Source organism: Galeopterus variegatus, unplaced genomic scaffold, assembly GCF_000696425.1.
Source record: "Galeopterus variegatus unplaced genomic scaffold, G_variegatus-3.0.2 Scaffold663, whole genome shotgun sequence".
Classification (NCBI taxonomy): Eukaryota; Metazoa; Chordata; class Mammalia; order Dermoptera; family Cynocephalidae; genus Galeopterus; species Galeopterus variegatus.
The window spans coordinates 486605-506171 of record NW_007726774.1 but is presented as its reverse complement, the minus strand read 5'-3'; the positions used below and the strand labels follow the sequence as shown (position 1 = coordinate 506171).

General features: G+C 50.9%; 2 protein-coding genes and 1 non-coding gene across 11 annotated transcripts in view; all 3 read left to right on the top strand.

The window, feature by feature from the left end:
• STRADA (STE20-related kinase adaptor alpha) overlaps positions 1–12696 on the top strand; it is a 36405-nt gene extending 23709 nt beyond the window's left edge. For 5 of the 8 annotated variants that reach the window (XM_008571148.1, XM_008571144.1, XM_008571145.1 and 2 more), the window contains 9 exons: positions 2957–3059; positions 3469–3590; positions 4986–5094; positions 5212–5335; positions 7135–7306; positions 7810–7914; positions 10962–11203; positions 11488–11530; positions 11796–12696. In XM_008571148.1, coding sequence (XP_008569370.1) covers positions 2957–3059; positions 3469–3590; positions 4986–5094; positions 5212–5335; positions 7135–7306; positions 7810–7914; positions 10962–11203; positions 11488–11530; positions 11796–11948 — 1173 coding nt within the window. In that variant the 3' untranslated portion in view covers positions 11949–12696. Of the gene's footprint in view, positions 1–2956; positions 3060–3112; positions 3158–3468; positions 3591–4985; positions 5095–5211; positions 5336–7134; positions 7307–7809; positions 7915–10961; positions 11204–11487; positions 11531–11688; positions 11776–11795 lie in introns of those variants that run through there. The other 3 variants (XM_008571147.1, XM_008571151.1, XM_008571150.1) reach the window with 3 other exon arrangements.
• A 186-nt stretch (positions 12697–12882) lies between these two features.
• TRNAN-GUU lies at positions 12883–12956 on the top strand. The gene has a single exon. It is a non-coding gene; the product is annotated as a tRNA-Asn (tRNA).
• A 2121-nt stretch (positions 12957–15077) lies between these two features.
• LIMD2 (LIM domain containing 2) lies at positions 15078–16576 on the top strand. Of its 2 annotated transcripts, XM_008571143.1 has the most exons (4): positions 15078–15180; positions 15371–15415; positions 15493–15632; positions 15709–16576. In XM_008571143.1, exons 1-4 carry the CDS (start codon positions 15139–15141, stop codon positions 15866–15868), a joined length of 387 nt encoding a protein of 128 aa, XP_008569365.1. In that variant the 5' UTR covers positions 15078–15138; the 3' UTR covers positions 15869–16576. The 2 variants fall into 2 exon arrangements, with proteins under 2 accessions (XP_008569365.1, XP_008569364.1); XM_008571142.1 differs by lacking the exon at positions 15078–15180 and having other exon boundaries at positions 15217–15415.
• Positions 16577–19567: the final 2991 nt, after the last annotated feature.

The following is a 19567-nucleotide window of genomic DNA, read 5'->3' as shown; positions in this document are numbered from 1 at the left end:
GTATTTAACTGTAGTTCTTCCAAAGGGAGTTATTTGAAGTGGACTCAGCAGGACTCAGCTGTTCTTCATAGTCTCTTTTTCAAATCAGAGAAACTTTAAGGAGTTTGCTTGGAGATCAAAGGAGAGAAAACCTTCAAATACAAAGCAGTTGCTTCTCATTGGGCCGTATTGTTACCTGCTAAAAAAAAATGCAGTACTTTCTCACATGCGGGTATTGGATTCTGATCTACAGAGTGCTCCTAGTATCAGGGGATTCTGGTGGAAGCGTTGTATGAGGGGTGGCACTTCCAGTATAGGTTATTATGGTGAACCCTGTCTCCAAAGTAACTGGCTGGTAACATTTTTCCTGCTGTCCTCTTCAGTGCATGGGAATGACAAGGTCATGGGCAGAAAACCCCCTTAGTTCAAACTTTGCCTAAATGATTTTTGTTTTTTAAGTATGTGTCAGCATTGTTCTAGGCATTGGGAAATAAATACATTAGTGAACAAAACAGACAAGGTCCCTGCCCTCATGGAGTTTGCATTCTAGCGGAGGAAACAAGCAATAGATAGATAAGCTGTGGTGATAACTACTGTAGAGAAAGTAAAGCCAGGCAATACAATAAAGTGACGAGGAGCCTACTTTGCTTTGGCTGAACAGAGTCTTCTCTGAAGAGATGATATTTAAGTTGGTCTTTGTGTGATACCTTATGTTTTACTAAAAAAAAAAATAGCATTTCCCAAATTACCTTCCCCCCAATTTAACAGATATTAGGCACAGAAGGTTCCCTGGACAGACATATTTGGGAAGTGCTAGGTTAAATAAAGTTAAACAAGTTTCCTTACTACAAAGCATCTCAATGCCTTTAATATGAGAGTACACCTTGTGATTTTCCATGAGAAAAGCATATGTCGCATTTCCTGACTTGACATGGGAACTTTTTTCATGCATCAATGAACACTGCAACATCAGTGTTCTGTGGGACCTACTTTGGGGAAATCCTGCACTGACAACTCAGTAGAAAAATGTAGAAGAGACAGGAAGAGGCATTTTCACCTTGGAGAAAATCTACACAGCCAATAAACACATGAAAAGATGTTCACCTTCATTAGTAATCAGGGAAATGTAAGTCAAATCCACAATGACATTGGCAAAAATTAAGAAATCTGAAAATACGAAGTGATGGGGAAAAGATCAATCAACAAGAACACACATACATTGCTGATGGGAGTGTAAATTGGTATAATCATTTTGGAAAACAATTTGGCATTATCTCATAAAGTTGATTGTTTAAATATTCTGTGACCTAGCAATTCTGTCCACTTCTACGTATAAGCTTTAGTCAGGAGACATCCAAATATGTTTATAGTCATAACAGCAGAACTGAAAAACAACCCAAAAAGCTCGTCAATGTCGGAATGGAGAAGTTGAGGTATATTCATGAGATGAATATTATGCAACAATAAAAATGGATGAAATATAGCAAAATATAGTATGGCTGAATCTTAGAAATATAAAAAGTTGATCAAGTTAGAAATGGAATTTCACTGTTAACAGGGCTCGATTTTGCTTGGCTATTTTCCTCTAACTGGCAGTGTAAGTTATAAGGGGAGGCAGAGCCCCACATGGTTCCTTTCCCCATCGGCTGTGTCCACTGTTTTGAAACCAGATGTTCTTGAAACGTCAGCTAACAAGGTGGTATATTAATTTCACTGGCCTGGGTCCTGTCTGTGCTGTGTACTCACATTTTGGTTTTTGGCAAATCTCTTAATCTCTTTGGCCCTCATTTTTGTTATTGCACATGGGGATGACATCTGCCCCATCTACTTCACTGAAGATCAGAGGCATAGATCAGATGCAGTGTGGAAGTGCTCTGGAAAGTATTTCATGGTCAGATAACAGGTATAGAGTACTTTCATTGTTATGGGCTCCTGCAGAACTACATCCCTGATGCTTGTTCTGGCACCACCTCGTCAGAACATTCTCAACTCTCACTCTCCTGGCCAGTGCTGAGCCATGAACCTTTCATACATTCACAAAGATCTTTTTCTGACCAGAGGTCAGGTTTATGAATGCCACATATGAAATATGAGCTAGCCTTAGTTTTCTCCATTTCAGTTAGACACACATCTGAAGAAAGAGAATCTAACAAAAAGCAAAATATTCACAATCCCTAAATCATACAAATAAATTTGAGTCTAGAAGGAAACTGAGCCCATTAAGCTGAAAGAAGAGCTGTTGTCTGCCATGTGTTTTTCTTCCAGCACTCAGAGATTCCTGAATGGCTGAGCTGCAGCTTGATTCACAGCATGAGTGGGCAGGAACGAGGGAGCAAGTCCCTTCTGCTGCCTGGAAGATGGCTGAGACCAGACAGCTCTGGTCCTTGCCTGCAGCTCCGTGCATTGGTGGTCCTCTCATTTCACTTGGAGATGTCAGGGAATGACTGGCCTGGGTGCTTGGTTTGCTAAAGATGGGGCTGCTTCTTGCCACATTTTCCCTAGAGCAAGATAGTGTTTGACCTTTTAGGATCTTGCAGTAAGGACTTTTAAAATAGGACCCTGATGCAGCAGGATATTGAGGAGAACCCCCACCTCTCCATCCCCTTTTCTTTTCTAAATGTGCCTTTCTTTCTCCAGACATCCTTTCCCCAGGTAAGAATTACATGGTTTTTAGCAAATGTCGATTGTTGGAAAGGACAAGAAGATTAAGAGTTGAGTGGAATGGGTCCTTGTCCCCCCACAGTCCCCCATTTGTAGACAACACTGGCACTTGCTTGCTCTGATACTGGTGCTGATTACTACAGTGAACATCCGATATTTCATTGCTCTTCAAATAGCGCTGGCGCTACTTCTTTGCCACCAAGTCAGGATTTGTATGTGTGTCTAGATGCCAGTCTCCTTGTGGGTCTGAATTATCATCTCCCCTCTGCTTCCCACCCCCAGTTTTCTCTATTAACCTATTTTTCTTTTTCTTTAGACCAATGAGGCGAGCTCAGAGTCGATAGCATCCTTCTCTAAACAAGAGATCATGAGTAGCTTTCTGCCAGAGGGAGGGTGTTATGAGCTACTCACCATTATAGGTAATGTCTGGGGACTGTCATTACTTTCCTGCTCCAGGGACTGCTGCAGCTTTCTCAGCATCCCCAGATGAAGTGCACCAGAGGCCGCCAGCTAGGTAGTAAGATTCATGATGACTAAACTGGCTTTTGTGGGTCTTTTTGTGTTTTCTTATGCCAAGATGGGAAGAGATCATGCTTTGAGGAGAGAAGCTCTTTTGCCATTTTTTTCTTGGTGGCTGCACACTCTAGGCCATAGTCAATTAGAATGGTTGGCTGAGAAGGAACTAATAGGAGAAAAATCAAGAAATATCAGCCATGAAAGTAACAGCAGTGAAAATTTTAACTTGAATTTTCCTTTGAAATCAAGTCCCTTTTTCTTTAAGGAAGAAAAGCCTTCATTGCTATTGTCCTTGTTCCTCTTTTCTTTTAGGCAAAGGATTTGAGGACTTGATGACAGTGAATCTAGCAAGGTACAAACCAACGGGAGAGTATGTGACGGTACGGAGGATTAACCTAGAAGCCTGTTCCAATGAGATGGTGACGTTCTTGCAGGTAATAAAACATGAGTGTGACACTTGGAGGGTGGGCTCTTGGTTCCAGTAGTAATTGCCAGGCATCTGTCACTCTGGTTCTCTGAAAGTACCTGGCAGGAGATGAAGGTAGACCAAATATTAAGAAGTTGTGGAAGCTTTCAGTGGAGAATCTTGGGCACTCAGCACAAAGGATTGGGCTGTAATACTGCTGAACCCCATTTATATTCCCCTCTTTTCTCCAAATACTCCTTTCTGGCTCATTTATTCATCAGAGAGTTTAAGTAACTTGCCTGTGGTCACACAAACTAGTAAGCGGCAGAGGCAGAATTCAAACCCAGGCAGTTTTGTTCCAGCTGCAAAGTAGCCTTTGCCCTGCAAAGTGGCTACCTTCTGGCTCTTAGCATCCTGTTTGCCCAAGGTTCCTTTCTACTGGAGAAGCAAGTAGCCGCCGTCTTGTTAAACTGAGAGAGACTACAGGTCTATTAACTGACTGGACCAGATTCTCCTTCGTTGATGCAGGCTTAGGTTCAGGCCTGGGGCAGCGCATGTTCAGTTAGTTGCAGCCCTCCCTGTCTTCATTTACGATGTTGCTCTGACTTGATGCTCACCCGGTGGTGCTCTAGTACCAGCTCGTCCGTCCAGAATAGTTTGGTGGCTCTGAGGATGGAGCAGGCCAGTCTCAGCTTAGTTATTTGAGAAAAAACATATGAGTTGTTCTCAAGTGTGTTGGAGTTTATGATTCTTCTGAATTTTCTCCTGTAAAGTAGTGGACATGCAGAAGGTACAACCCATCTGGGCTTAGCTCATGTCCCAAAGGCCAGGACCCTGGAGTTTCTGTAATTCTTTTATCCAGGTATTCTTTACACTTCCTGTAGCTGCTGCTGAGGAAGGATCTGTCAATCTGAGGTTGCTGGAAAAATATCTTCTAATGTTTAGTAGTTGTCATTTGTTTTTTAATACTTTCTTGTTTCTATCAACTACAACATTTTCATTTATAATAGAAAAACATTTTTTTGTTTTCTTATTTGAAAGAGAAATTCTATACATTGGCCCTTGAAGTTGAGCTAAGCTTATAACTTCATAAGTCTCCAGTCAACAGTTTGTTTTCACCATCTCTGAGGTGGTGAGCCAGGACCCTCTATTTTGTTGTCAGCAGTGTCCTTGTTGGGCGGGGGACTGTTTCTTGGGGCTCTTTAGGATTGGCTGGCAGGGCCACATGGAGGCAGAGCTAGCAAAGCAGTGGCTTCCCTCAGAGACAGCAGGACCTAATTTTTCCTGTAGTGGGAGCACCAGGACTCTGAAAAGAGCACTCAGAAAGTACTGGGTCCCCATATTATTCATGCTGCCCCCTTCACGTTGAGCAACACTCTTCAGTGCCCCTTGATTCTGACTTCACCTTTACCATTGCTTTCAGGGGGAGCTTCATGTCTCTAAACTCTTCAACCATCCCAATATTGTGCCATATCGGGCCACCTTTATTGCAGACAATGAGCTGTGGGTTGTCACATCATTCATGGCATATGGTGAGTGGGAAGGGGTTCCTGGAAGAGAGGAGTTCTAAGAACTCTGTTTTCAGATTGCTTATGTGCTGTTTTCCTCTCTATTAGCCTTCACTACCTCCCCACAATTCTTTTCTTTAGGTTCTGCAAAGGATCTCATCAGTACCCACTTCATGGATGGCATGAACGAGCTGGCGATTGCTTACATCCTGCAGGGAGTGCTCAAGGCCCTGGACTACATCCACCACATGGGATATGTACACAGGTGTGTTCCTAGGCAGCCTCACCCTTTATTAGAGCAGGTGCTGTGTCCACAGGCCCTCAGGTAAATGAGGGTTGAAGGTACAAACACTTGAAGTCTTTTTTAGTTGGTTTTTTTTTATGGCGCTAGCCAGTTCATTGCTTGAAGTTTGACTGAAGTTAGTGAAGCCAGAGTTTAAAATCAAGGATCTGGATTCTGACCTTGCGACTGACTTGGGGGACAGTCATTTAGCCTGTCAGTGCTGAAACCGTTGACTCTTTACTGAGCAGCTTGGTCCTGTGTATTGTGTGAGAGGAACCTCTGATGTGGACCTCTGACCCCCACACCTGCCTCATGTGTCCCAGAGTGAGTCCTATGCTGAGAGATTGCTTAGTAGGTGGTATCAGGAAAATGAGCTCATAGTAGGAAAGGTAATAAAACCGCACCGTACATCACTCCACGTACATCGAGGACTCCAGATGGATTAAAGGCCTAAATGTAAAATGTAAAAACTACACACTTAGATAGAAGGACGTGTGAGGAAATACTCTTATAACCTGAGGCATAGAACTTCTCAACATTTTAGAAGCACAAAGCATAAAGCAAAAAAATGATGAATTTGGTTATATCAAGATTAAAGATTTCTATCCAATAAAGGAAACCATGAAAAAAGTCAAGAAATGGATGACAGAGAAGAAGAAGATATTAGCTTTGTCTAAAACACAGAAGTAAAACAAATGAAACACAGTGGAGTTTAATTACGTGGAAATCTTGCAAAGCAACAAGAAAAGGAAAGCAAAGAATAGAAAAATGGGCCAAGGATATGAAGTTTATAAAAGAGGAGACTCCAAAGACTAGAAGTCATTGGAATAGACAAGTGTTTAGCCATCAGAGAAAAGCAAATGGAAACAAGATGGCACTTTACCCACACGAGGCTGGCAGTGGTCAGGAGGGTGGGTAAGGCCAGTGCAGTGAGGATGTGGGAGCCTCCTGTCCAGGTGATGGGAGATGGCCCCATGCAGCCAGGAAGAGTCATGGAATCAGACCATCAGTGCTATCTCTGGGTGTTCATCCCAAAGGAACCTTTGTGCAGGACCATGAAGGGGACATGTTTGCGGATGTCATTGTTCATATTTGTGCTAGTTAGAGGCAGCACGAGTGTCCCATCCCAGAAGAACTGAAAAGTGTTAGATCCCATCACAGAGTCAAGGTGGCAATTACAAGCAAAGATTAGGAGTATACACATAGCAACACGATGGATCTTGAAACCATAGCACTGAGTGAAAAAGGAAGAATGAGATGCATAACATGGTCCCATTAGGTAAATTTAAATTATATGCATATGGCTGGTTAGCTCAGTTGGCTAGAGCATGGTGCTGATAACACCAAGGTCCAGGGTTCAATCCCTGTAGTGGCCAGCCACCAAAAAAAATAAATAAATAAATTATATGCATAAAACAATGGTGCGCTTTAGAAGAATGCCTACCAACAAAAAGTACAGATTAACAGCATTAGTAGGAAGTAGGGGGAAGAGATAGTCTATGAGCATAAAAGAGAGATTAACAGGGTATAAATGAGTTTTTAAATCTGGTGATATGTAAATGAGTTCATGCTATTTTCTCTTTTGTGTATGTTTGAAATTTTTCATAAAAACGTTTTTTTAATATATAAAATTTGTATATGCACATATAATACACACACACACACACACACACGTGGCCAGGGAAGAGAGCCGACTGGATCTAGCATATGAAGACCAAGGTTTGCAGTGTGAGGGGCTCCTGCTGCCCGTGACACCTCCCCACCTCCTATATCCCCCACAGAAGTGTCAAAGCCAGCCACATTCTGATCTCCGTGGATGGGAAGGTCTACTTGTCTGGTTTACGCAGCAACCTCAGCATGATCAGCCATGGGCGGCGGCAGCGTGTGGTCCATGATTTTCCCAAGTACAGTATCAAGGTCCTGCCTTGGCTCAGCCCGGAGGTCCTCCAGCAGGTCTGTGCACTGGGTCCTGATGAGCCCATCTCTCACCCACTCGTGATTTCCCAAGAAAGCCTTCAGGAATTTCCTGGGGTAGGGGGTGGTCTCTCCTTCTGAGTGGAGTTCCCAGATGGAGGGCGGTTCCTGCCCGTTGCAGATGGATGTGGTTCCCTTCTGTGGGGACCTCAACTGTACATCATTTCAACTCCCTGCAGGGACCCGTCCTACTCCGTGAGAAGAGTGAGCATTTTGGAAATAGTTGGTGCTCTCTAGATCCCCGTGTTGAGCAGACCCATGGGGCCCCGCACTTCTTGCTGATTACATAGCATTGCCAAACATTTGTTCCTTGTAAAGCAGCAGTTAGTCTTCAGTAGTGTAGTCAGGAAGAGTCGTTAGCAGCTGGTCCCAATTTGGGGACAGGCGTTCTTTTCATCCCCTCAGTTTTTGCTCCGTCCTTTTTCTAAGAACAAAGACCAAGGCTACTAGTGGAGTCATCTGTGGCTTTTTTCTCCTGACAGAATCTTCAGGGTTATGATGCCAAGTCTGACATCTACAGTGTGGGAATCACAGCCTGTGAACTGGCCAATGGCCATGTCCCCTTTAAGGATATGCCTGCCACCCAGGTGAGCCTGCAGCCCACTGGTTTCTTTCTTGCCTGCCTGCCTGCCTTCCACAAATGTTTGAGTACCAGGACACTCAGGACACTGACCAGGGATACTAAGATGAAAGACAGTCCTTTCCTTCAACAAGCCCCACCAATGCGGGGGATGGTTGTATAACTCTTTGTTTACTTCTCTATGTGATAAATGCTGTGGTAATGGAGCCCAGCCCAGGGGACAGGAGCCCAGAGCAGGCCCACTTCCAGCACTTGCAGTGCCTGGAGCAGGAGAGCAAATGGAGACCCACATACCATATGTCATTTAAAATGTATGAATCAAGCTAGCCAGTTTTTATAAATTTAGAAATTATGTCCTATTCTCCTATCTTGATAAATATACCTGAAAAGTTAATTTCTAATTTAGGATTTTCAGGTTTCTCAGAGTACTGTGCCACCACATTCCAGCCAACCCCTTTGGAGCCTCCATTCTGCAAATTCAACTTCTATTCATGCCCCCTACCAATGCCTGCCCTTTGGCCATCCCTAGGGCCTAGGGGCACACAGCCAGTGGCACAGTCTACCCTTGGGAGGACAGACCCAGGGAAGAGGCTTATCTAGGCGTCATCACATCTAGGAAGTGGACTTGGAGGTATCTGGGCAAGGATTACCTGGGTCCCAGCTACCTGGGAGTGGGAGGTGTGCAGGCTCTGAGCAAGCCTCTCCCTTAAGCCCACAGACTGCTTACCCTGTGGGGAGGGGCAGCTAGAGAATGGCCAGAGAGGAGCTCTCTAGACCAGGGATCCAGTGAGGCTTTTGGGAGGAAGCAGCACTTGAACTGGGTCTTAAAGGCAAATAGCAATTAATTGTATGAAGAACGGGAACCAGAAAGAGACTTCAGGGCAGAGAGAAGAGCATGACCCAGAGTCAAGACAGGACAGGATCTGGCGAACAGCAAGTAGTTGTAAATGGCACAGGTGCTCCTGAGGGGTTGCCCTGTGATGAGGCTGGAGAAGGAAGCAAGCGCACCTTGTGGAGGGCCTTGAATGCCACTCTTGGGCACTTGGTTCCTGTTTCAAAGCATGTGGAGAATTGTTGAAGGATTTTAAGCACAGGAATGATAGCATGAAATATATATTTTAGAAAGATCACTCTAACAGATGGATTGGATCTGATAGAGCAGTTAGGGCTGTGTGGAAATCTAGGAAATCTAAGTAAAATAATTCAGTAACACAGATGCTCAGGAAAGAGTTAAAAGGCTATTTAGGGTGAATAAGAGTACCGGTCTAGAAGCAACACTGTCCAATAGAACTTTCTGCAATGATGGAAATGTTCTGTATCTGTGCTGTCCAATATGGTGGCCACTACCTACCTGTTGAGCACTTAAAATGTGGCCAGTGAGAATGAGGGACTTTTTTTTTTTTTTTTTTAAAAAGATGACCGGTAAGGGGATCTCAACCCTTGGCTTGGTGTTGTCAGCACCGCGCTCAGCCAGTGAGCTAACCAGCCATCCCTATGTAGGATCCGAACCCATGGCCTTGGTGTTATCAGCACCACACTCTACCGAGTGAGCCACGGGCCGGCCTATGAGGGACTGACTTTTAAACCTAATTAAAAGTAATTTAAATGTAGGGGCCGGCCCGTGGCTCACTCGGGGGAGTGCGGTGCTGGTAGCGCCGAGGCCACGGGTTCGAATCCTACATAGGGATGGCCGGTGCGCTCACTGGCTGAGCGTGGTGCAGACGTGGCTCACTCGGGTGAGTGCGGTGCTGGTAGCGCCGAGGCCACGGGTTCGAATCCTACATAGGGATGGCCGGTGCGCTCACTGGCTGAGCGTGGTGCAGAAAGTGGTGCGGACGACACTGAGCCAAGGGTTGCGATCCCCTTACCGGTCAAATAAATAAATAAATAAATAAAATAAAATAAATATATTTATATATGTTTTTTTTTTTTTTGTCTCTTTTTTCGTGTCCGGCAACGGATCGCAACCCTCAGTGTCACGCCCGTACCGGACCGGGACCGGCAACGGGATCGCAACCCTCAGTGTTGCGCCCGCACCTCGCTCAGCCAGTGAGCAGGAACCGGTCTGTATGTGGGATCCGAACCCTCGGCGGGAGCGCCGCCATGCTCCCAAACGGTGCACTGTAGCAGTGCGCCACCGGGCCGGCCCTATGTATATATGTATTAAAAAAAATTTTTTTTAAATAAAAAGTAATTTATTTTTTATTTTTATTTTTTTTGTGACCGGTAAGGGAATCGTAACCCTTGGCTTGGTGTTGTCTGCACCACGCTCAGCCAGTGAGCGCACCGGCCATCCCTATATAGGATCCGAACCCACGGCCTCGGTGCTCCAAGCGCCGCACTCTCCCAAGTGAGCCAAAGGGTCGGCCCAAAATAAAAAGTAACTTAAATGTAAACAGCCACATGTGGCTAGTAGCTACTATATGTGCACAGCTCTAGAGAAATTTCCAGGTTTCTGGCCTGGACAGCTTATGAGGCTCCTGAGGACAGCCCCGAGGACAGCAATACTCAAGGTGTAGCTGGCTCTGCATGTGTTGTGTTTGAGAGCTTTGGCTGCCCAAGCTGGGCCTACCCTGGGCACACTGCTGCTCTGCAGCCTGCCACAGCCACAACCCAGGATGTGACACTGCAGGTACCGTGCTGCAGGTACTGCACTGCGGACCCCATTGGACCCATGTGGGCCTGGCAAATGGGCTGGCCTTCAAAGAAGGTGACTTGGCCTTCTCCACCCTGGGGGGAGGCCTCTACAGTTAGAGGAATTGGATGCCTTACAAAGGGGGAGAGGAAACTGTGAGCCCCTTCCTTCCAGCCCCCGGGCAAGGGGGTACTTTTGCACAAGTCCTCTTCTCCTCCTCTTCATGTTGGCCTGGCTGGGCTGGAGCTGCTGAGCTGGTGACCAGCATTCCAAGGAGGAGAAGCTAGACTTACTCCACTTCCATCTTTTCTCAACTCCAAAAGACACAGTTGTATACTAGGAAAAGCGTATTTGTGAAGAGACTCCCTAGGCCTTCCAGGGACCCCCTGCAGCCCAGTCCCTGGCTCTGTCCTCCCCAGATGCTGCTGGAGAAACTGAATGGCACAGTGCCCTGCCTGTTGGATACTAGCACCATCCCCGCCGAGGAGCTGACCATGAGCCCCTCGCGCTCAGCAGCCAACCCTGGCCTGAATGAGAGCCTCGCCCCCTGCACACCCCGGCCCTCCAACGGCGACTCACCCCCCCACCCCTACCACCGAACCTTCTCCCCCCACTTCCACCATTTTGTGGAGCAGTGTCTTCAGCGCAACCCAGACACAAGGTATTCCCGCTGGCCTGGGACTGGGCTTCGGGAGAGCAGAGGGAGCTCTGGAGCTAGGCCAGGGTCTGAGAGGATGTGCCCCCCAGAAGTTCTGCAAGGGGCTGGCTTCCAGGAGGACTCTGGAGCCCCCACAGCAAGAGGGATCAGCACGAGGGTTTGCTAAGAAGCCAGCGTGGGTGGCTCTGGCTGTTGTCCTCAGTGAGCTGAGGGAAGTAGAGGGCCCTTCAGGATTTTGGAAGCTGGTCGCAGAGGTGAAGCTGGTCTCTCTTGCCCTTTTTCTCCAGGCCCACTGCAAGCACCCTCCTGAACCACTCTTTCTTCAAGCAGGTACAGTAGCACTTTCCCTTGGCTCCGTTTCCTCTTGCCTAGGTTCTTACTACCCACAGTCCCCTAGCTTTGGGGTCTTTTGGTATTATCTCCTCCCTGTGAATTAGAGAAATTAGCAAGTTTCTGAAGCCACTTAAAGCACTGCTCCTTCCTCATAGAGTCTTGGCTCTGATGGCTCATCTGTCACTGGGCCACGGTTCCTTGCCCCATGATGTCCTGGGACCCAGAGCAACAGGATCCATCACCCAACTCTCTCCTCTCCCAGATCAAGCGACGTGCCTCAGAGGCTTTGCCTGAATTACTTCGTCCTGTCACCCCCATCACCAGTTTTGAGGGCAGCCAGTCCCAGGATCACAGTGGAATCTTTGGCCTGGTAACAAACCTGGAAGAGCTGGAGGTGGACGACTGGGAGTTCTGAGCCTCTGCAGACGGTGCACATTCTCCAGCCCGGGACATGGGAGCCTCCAGGGGCCCCTCCTGAGGGCTGGCCACATTCCTACCCTCCCGGGTGCAGATTGGGTAGAAAGGACATTCTGCCAGGAGAGTTGGCTGCTTACTGATTAGGAAAGAAATTCCTGGAGAGACTTTTCTTCACTGCTGCTCCAAGGCTTTTGAGACACAAGGGATCAGGAAGCGTCAGAAAGCTGACATCCCCAGTCCTGTGAGCTTAGGCCACCTCTTGAGAAGGAAGGGATGCTGATCTGGCCCTGGTGGCTGAAGTCCAAGCCCAGTGTTTAACTCCTCGGCCCAGGGAACTGTGTCACCTCTTCCAGCACTTGCTGTCCTGCCAGCCTAATTCCATTCTTTTCCTTTGCCCTCAGGTCCTGTAGGTCCACAGAGCAAGTAATAAGCAGCCTGCTTCCCTTCCCCTCGTACCTCTCCCTAGTAATTGAAAGGAAGGGTATTTCTGCGTTTTTAAGCACCAGGTTAAAGCTGGGGCAGTCCATCCTTATTCCTCTTGTCACCTGGGCCCGGACACCTAAAACTTCCCATCGCTTATCTGTGTAGCTCATTCCTTTCCCACCAAGAGTCCATCTTCACGCCTCCTGCCAGCTGCCCGGTGCTGTCTCTGAGGGCCATAATGTCTTGCCTAGCCTGAGAGCTTAAGTCCTTATGCTGTGTTAATTCCATTGTCAGAAAAATTAAAATTTTCAGAGACTCCATCAGAGAATGGCATCATGTGCTTGCTTGAGTGCAGGGACCACAGCCCTGCTGCCTAGTGTTTGTGCCTACATGGGTGGCTGTGCAGGCCAAGACTAGAGTGCTCTGCCACCTGAGAGTGTGCCCTTGAGGGCTTGTGACCTCTCTCACTACATAAACATAGCAGTTTCTTTTAAAACCCATAACTGGCCGGCTGGTTAGCTCAGTTGGTCAGAGTGTGGTGCTGTTAACACCAAGGTCCAGGGTTTGATCCCTGTACCGGCCAGTCCCCTAAAAAAGAAAACCCTTGACAGACTTGTCCCTTTACTATCTAAAATTTCGAGACTGTGAATTTTGATGGCCTCCCCTGTGGCCATCAAACCACTTTGGGGCTGGAAAGGTCTAAAGGTCAAGGTGCTGGAGACAGCCACTCTGCATGACCACTTTGGGGCCTCTCAGGGTTGAGGCAGAGAAGGAGGTAGAGGGTTTTGTCGTGTAACCTGACTTTGGGTGTTTCCTTACCTTGGGTGCTAACCCCTAGAGAGCAAGCAACCTACGAAACAGACCTGCCCCCTCCCCTGTCATCTTGGCTGGTGGCCGAGTGCAAGTGAGGGGCGGTTCTCCCCTGGGCCTCCTCCGCGGTGCTTCACAGGCACGTCCCCTTGCCAGCCCCTCAGGGTGAGCGGCCCTCTTCTAGGTGGAGCACGTCAAATGCCAGATTAAGGAAGCGCCCTTCCTCTTTCCTGAAGCTCTTTGAACCACCAAATGCCCCCACTTTCCCTTTCCTCAGAAATGTTAACCCCAAGGGCTGGCCTGTTAGCGCAGCTGGTTAAAGAATGGTTCAGATCCCCCTACGGCCAGCTGCCCCAAAACACCAGTTTAAAATGGAAAAGTGAAAAACTTCTTCATTTGGGCAGTTATAGGAGCCGAGGTGAAGGGAATGACACCGCCATGGGGGTGGGGAGGGGTTGGAGGGGACCTGAGGTGCCAGGTCACGATTATTTCCAGCCCCCTCCTTCCCCTGCCCAGCTCGTCTTTTCTTTCAACCTCAAGTTCCCTTTTCCTAACACGTATCAGTTCTCTTGCCTTCCGGAGGGCCTGCCTCACCTGCTGCCGCCGCAGCCTGGCCCCGCGCTGCTGTGCCAGCCGCTGGAGAACCTGATGACAGCCGGGGACGCTTGCCCCAGAGAGAGACACAGCTTCAGAGGGTCCTCCCTCCTCATCAGTGAGCCCTCGGGCCCAGGGCCCAGGCAAAACCCAAGCCTTCGCCCAAGACGCGAGGAGGCTGAGGGGAAAGCGAGCGGGCGGGGGCTGGGAAGCTGCTGCCTCGCCGCTCCCCTGCCAGGCGCCAGGCGGGAGCTGTTCTCTTCCCTGACAAGTGTGTGGGCCGCGCTCCGGCGGGAGCCACCGGTTCTATTCCTGCCACAGCGTGGGAACACGCAGTGCTTAGGGCTGTGCTTCCTGAAGCAGCTTCCCCCCTGATTTCAGGCAAGGGAGCAGTCCCTGGTGCCCAGAAAGGCCCGGCCTCCCAGCAGAGGTCGCTGCCCTGTGTCCTCCCAGCACAGCTGAGGCTCCATCCCTGGGAGCGACCATCACCTGCCTCCACGTGCCTCAGGCTTGCGCAGTGGCCTGCAGCAAAGCGGCAAGCAGTAGTTCTGCTGCGCTGGCCCTGTGACTTGAAGAAGCCCCTTCAAATGTCCCCAGGATAAATGGGGTTCGGGTGCGCCAGGTTTGCTTCTTGGAAGGATGGAAATCTCCTGAGGGGGCGCCCCCCCAATTCTTGCAGGCACTGGTGTCCGCAGGAGTCTGCGGTTACTAACCCCACAAAATCCGGGCACAGAAACGCTTCGGGACGTCGGGTCTTAGGAGGACGGGCGCTCTGGGAACTCTTGGCTGCTGGGACGCAGGAGAACGAGGGTGGTGAGCTCTCCGCACCCCTCGTGCCGGCCAGCTGCGGCGAGCGAACAGTGACGGGGACCGAGCGCGGGTGGCTGGGCCCCACCTGCGGCCCGGGCCTCCCAGCCTCGCCTGGGCGGTGTTGGGCCCGGGTCAGGGGTTCTCGCCGCGGCCCCGCCGGGCCCCGCCGGGCCCCACCCTCGCCTGACCTCCCTCACCCCTGCCCGCGGGGCGCACACGGCGGCTGCGCGGAAGCCCCACGTCCCTGTTCCGCTCCCCGAGCTCGCCGCTAACTTTGTTCTCCCGCCCACACGTGGTTCCACTCAGGGACCCTTGCCCCTTGGGGAGCAGTGTGGGGGGAGGTGGGTGAGGGGCGGAAGTGGCAAGACCAAAAGCAACAGGAAATGACTTAGGGAAAGTCCCAACCACAGCCCCCCAGCCCCTGCCTGTAAACACGCCCCCCCTCCCTGCAGGCTGGAGAAGGCTGGTGGGGCCCTCCCGACCGACTTCCCCTTGCAGAACCCAGCGGGTGCCGCGTCTCCACTCGGGGCTTCCATCACCTCCAACGAGCCATGTTCCAGGCTGCAGGAGCCGCCCAGGCCACCCCCTCTCATGTAGGTGACCAGCCGAATGGGAGGGTCCCCCGAGGCAGGTGCCTGGCCTGGGGTGAAGGGGAGAGGAGCAATGTGTTTGCCTGCCACCCTTTGCCCCCTTTTGAGTGCCATTGGGATCTGGGCTGGCGACCGCTGCGGTGAGCGGGGGTGTCCAAGAGCTGCCCCTGCCCTGACTGCCCCTCTCCCTCAGGAGGCCAAAGGCAGCGGTGGCAGCAGCACTGTGCAGCGCTCCAAGGTAGGGCCCCGAAGGTGGGGTGCGGGGGGGAGGAAGTGCCGGTGCCCGTCAGGCTCCTGGCTGAGTCTCCTCCACAGTCCTTCAGCCTGCGGGCCCAGGTGAAGGAGACCTGCGCCTCCTGCCAGAAGACTGTGTACCCCATGGAGCGGCTGGTAGCAGACAAGCTCATTTTCCACAACTCTTGCTTCTGCTGCAAGCACTGTCACACCAAGCTCAGGTGCGCCCCTGCCCTGCCTGCCCCTACCCTTGCCTTCCAGCCTGGCCTTGCCTGACCCCGTGTTCTGCCTCTGCAGCCTGGGCAGCTACGCGGCGCTGCACGGGGAATTTTACTGCAAGCCCCACTTCCAGCAGCTGTTTAAGAGCAAAGGCAACTATGATGAGGGCTTTGGCCGGAAGCAGCACAAGGAGCTCTGGTCCCACAAGGAGGTGGACCCTGGCACCAAGACAGCCTGAGGCCCCTCTGACCTTCCACTCCCTCCACAGAGAGCCTGGAGCTGGGCAGTGGGAAGGGTGGGAAAGAGGTGGAATCTGGACTTGGGTGGGGGACAGGGTGGGAAGGGTATGAGGCTTGCTCAGGCGGAGAGTTCCAGGGGCAGGGGTCTGCCCTGGGACCCCTTCCTTTTCCCTCAGTGGGCCGGGACTTGGGAACCAGGATTGGGGTTAGCTCGCCCACCCGACTTCCTGCTTTCAGCCCAGCCACCTCACCCCATGGCCCCCTGGTTGGCCCCCAAGCCCAGCTTCCCTATCTAGGTGCCTTTTCTCCAGCAAGGAGTCAGCATGCCCTCCTCAGGGTCCCAAGCTTCCTCACTGCCACCCAGGCCGTGTGCAGCCCCCATGTCTCCCCATCTACCTCTGCCCTTAGCATGGTCCTGAGCCACGGAGACTGGGAGAAGGAGGTCGCAAGTGCCACCTGCTGGGCTTCACAAAAGCCACCGCGCCGGTGGGGGAGGGGGTGGGGAAGTGTGGCTGCCCTGCCCTGCCCCAGTGGGGCCTGGGACCATCTCGCACCACCAACCGAGCGAAGTGGAAGCTGAAGCACCCGCCGGGCTGAGAGTCTCAGAGACCGGTGGGGGCTGGCAGCGCCCATGCTCCCCTCCTCCACTCCCTTGTTTCTTCCCGTTCTGTTGTGATCAAGCCTGTTTTAAACATGTTTAAACAGATCCTGACTCTGTATTATGTGGCCTGATGGGGGGCTTTGTGGCAGGAAGGGTGCAGACTCTCCATGGGGAGGGGAAGAGGAGATAGGGTCAGCCCAGAGCACCCTGGTCTTGATAGGGGGAAAGGGGGGCTGGGTGCTAGGGAAATACCAGGCAGCTTGAGAAAAGGGGGTGCTCCTCTTCCCAGCCGGGGTTCCATGCTGTCAAACCTGGAGTGGTTTTATGACTGAAACCTCACTTTGCCTATCGGCTCTGCGTTGGTTAAGACACCCTGGGCCCACCAACTCACGCATACACCCCCATCCTGAAGAGGAGAGCGAGCGGGAGGGCCGGGCCTCAGCGTACATTAATGTGGTGGGGTGCAGGTCTGAGCCCCTTTCCCCTCTTCCGGCCGGTTCCAGCTATTCAGCTCCCTCATTCCCAGCCCTTTGCCCTGGACACCAGCAAGGAATTGTGGGAACCAGCAGACCTAGCAAGTGCTGAGGAAGGCTTTAGTGGCTGCCCTCCTCTGTCCTCCCAGTCTCTGTGCCCTTTTCCCCTCTCCTGGCTGTTACCTTTTGCTTTTTTTTTTTTTTGTCCTTTTTGAGACCAGCCGCACCGCGCTCAGCCAGTGAGCGCTGTGAGCGCACCGGTCATCCCTATATAGGACCCGAACCCGCGGCAGGAGCGCTGCTGCACTCCCAGCGCTGCACTCTCCCGAGTGCGCCACGGGCTCGGCCTCTTCTTGCCTTTTTCAAGCTCCGGGGAGTGGGGTTGTCCCACCTACTGTCCCAGGTAGTCTACGGAGAAGCTGTTCACCTGCTCCTAAGCACCCAGGCACACTGAGATGATAGGTCACAGCACAGCAAACAACGCAAGCTTGGAGGCCCACCCCTGGCCCCAGCGGAATCCAGGCAGGAAGTCTGAGTTGTCCTGTCCTGGACCCAACTGTCCTTATTTCCCCAAACTACCCTTGCAATAGGTGAGCTGGTGGAGCAAGAGAACAGACTCCTGGAGGATTTGCTGTCGCCACCCCATACAACTCATTGAGTTCTCAGGTGACTTCAAACCTATGGAACAGGGGAGGGAGCTGGACCTCACGCTTTGGTGGCTGGTGGGCCACTATGCCACGCTGAGATAGGCACTGCTCCTTGAGGAAGCAGAGCTAATACTCAGTAAGCAGAAATGGCACCCTGAATCTCATCCTTGGAGCATGAGGAGAGCTGTTCAGACAACTTCCTGACCAGAGGTCTCAGACGGGGACAAGGGTCATCTCTCCCTGCTCAGTTGAGCAACAGTGGCTGATGGGCCAGGGTGAGATACTGGAGAGGTGGCTCCTGGAGGCACCTGATCCCTGCCCTGTAAGGTTGAGACTAAGGGGAGTCCTTCTCTGGGCCAGGTAGGCACTACTATATGACATGAAAGTCCCAGGAGCCCAGCTACTGGTGACATGAGGATCAGGAAGGCCAACAGTGCCACCTCACATTAGCCCTAATGGAACCACCCTCAGTGAAGGTCCTGGAGAGAGAGGGGAAGGAAAGGGGCAGCCCCTCCGAGCTAACAAGGGTACCCAGCCAGGTCATCCCCAGAGCCCTCTTCCTGGAGTCACTCTAAGTTGTCTTCTGCCTGAGGGGCCCAAGCTTGCTGCCAGGTACCATACCCAGCCCCTCCCAGGCAAACACCTACCTGCCACCACCCAACCAAAAGCACTGCCACAGGACCCCTCTGGTATAAATGATCCCTTTTATTGTAAGTAATGCAGGACACTGGCCTGGCTTTGCACTGCAAGCCCTCGGTCAAGATATAATCAAATAACTATGGCTGCAGGTTCTTCTGCACAATCCACAATTCAGACATAGACACAGAGCTGGGGTGGGTGGGAGGAGCAGGAGAGTGGCACAGTGTGGACTATCCCCAGCCCTGACCTCTCCATGCAGGGTTGGCCAAGGCAGACACACCCCATGGAATGAGAAAATGGTGACATGGTCCCTTCCCCCAGCGAAGCCTGGGGATGCTAGCAAACTGCCTTTCAGAACCTTTGGGCCCATGCTATCCTAGAGCCCCACAACTTTTCATCTGGATTAGTTTAAAAAAAAATTAAGCAACAGCTTGGGCCTGAGGATGCTGAGCCAGCATGTCCACAGTTTTTGGCACAAAAAAATCAGGGTCTTTTTTTGTTTTCTGAGGTGCAGGGTTTGTTGGCTTGTTTTCAAATTCATTTTAAAACACATTTCCTGTGAGGTAAGACCCCAGCAGGGTGGGGCTCTGTGAGAACCTGAACCTGGGACACAAAAGAGTCGTCTCATCTTGTCAGCTGGCACCACACTCTTGTTTCCTCTTGAGGAACAGGGACTGGGGACAAGGGTGTGGGTCAAAAAGAATGCTACAGCCATCAGGATGGGGTCAGGGAGAGGCCGAGCTGCCACACAGCAGCTTTGGTCAAGATGAGGGGCCAGTCCCCACCCTGGGTAAGGACCGAGGTGGAGGAAGGAGCATGAGCTTACTGTCTTCAGAAGGCAGTGTGGGGTGGATGGGGCCTAGCAGAGGCCCCTTGAGGAAAAGGGACAGAAACAGAAGAGCCCAGGCCCAGTTGGCACCATGCAACACACATTTCTGCAAAACCAGCTGCTTTCATTTTCTCCTCTCTCTCTCGAGGCGTCCATCACCTGTAACAGTCTAGAATTGATATATATAAAAACCATCAAATATGATCTGAGATATAAATTAACAAGTACAAGGCCTCACATTACATGATGTGAAAAGGCTAAAAACAGCGATAGAAACTACATTCATAAAAGTGCATCGTCAACATACAACGAAGGCTTTGGCTTGTTCTGTGCCCGTGGGGAAGTGGGCGTGGCTGGCAATGAGCTGCCTGGCACTAATCCCCAGCTCCCTGGAGACGCCCATCCCCGGGCACTGGCTTTTTTTCTTCCTTTAATGACAACTCCCAAAGAATCTGGGTGTTGAGAAGGAGGAGCTCTAGCAATAGGCACATTTCGGAGAGGAGGGGCCG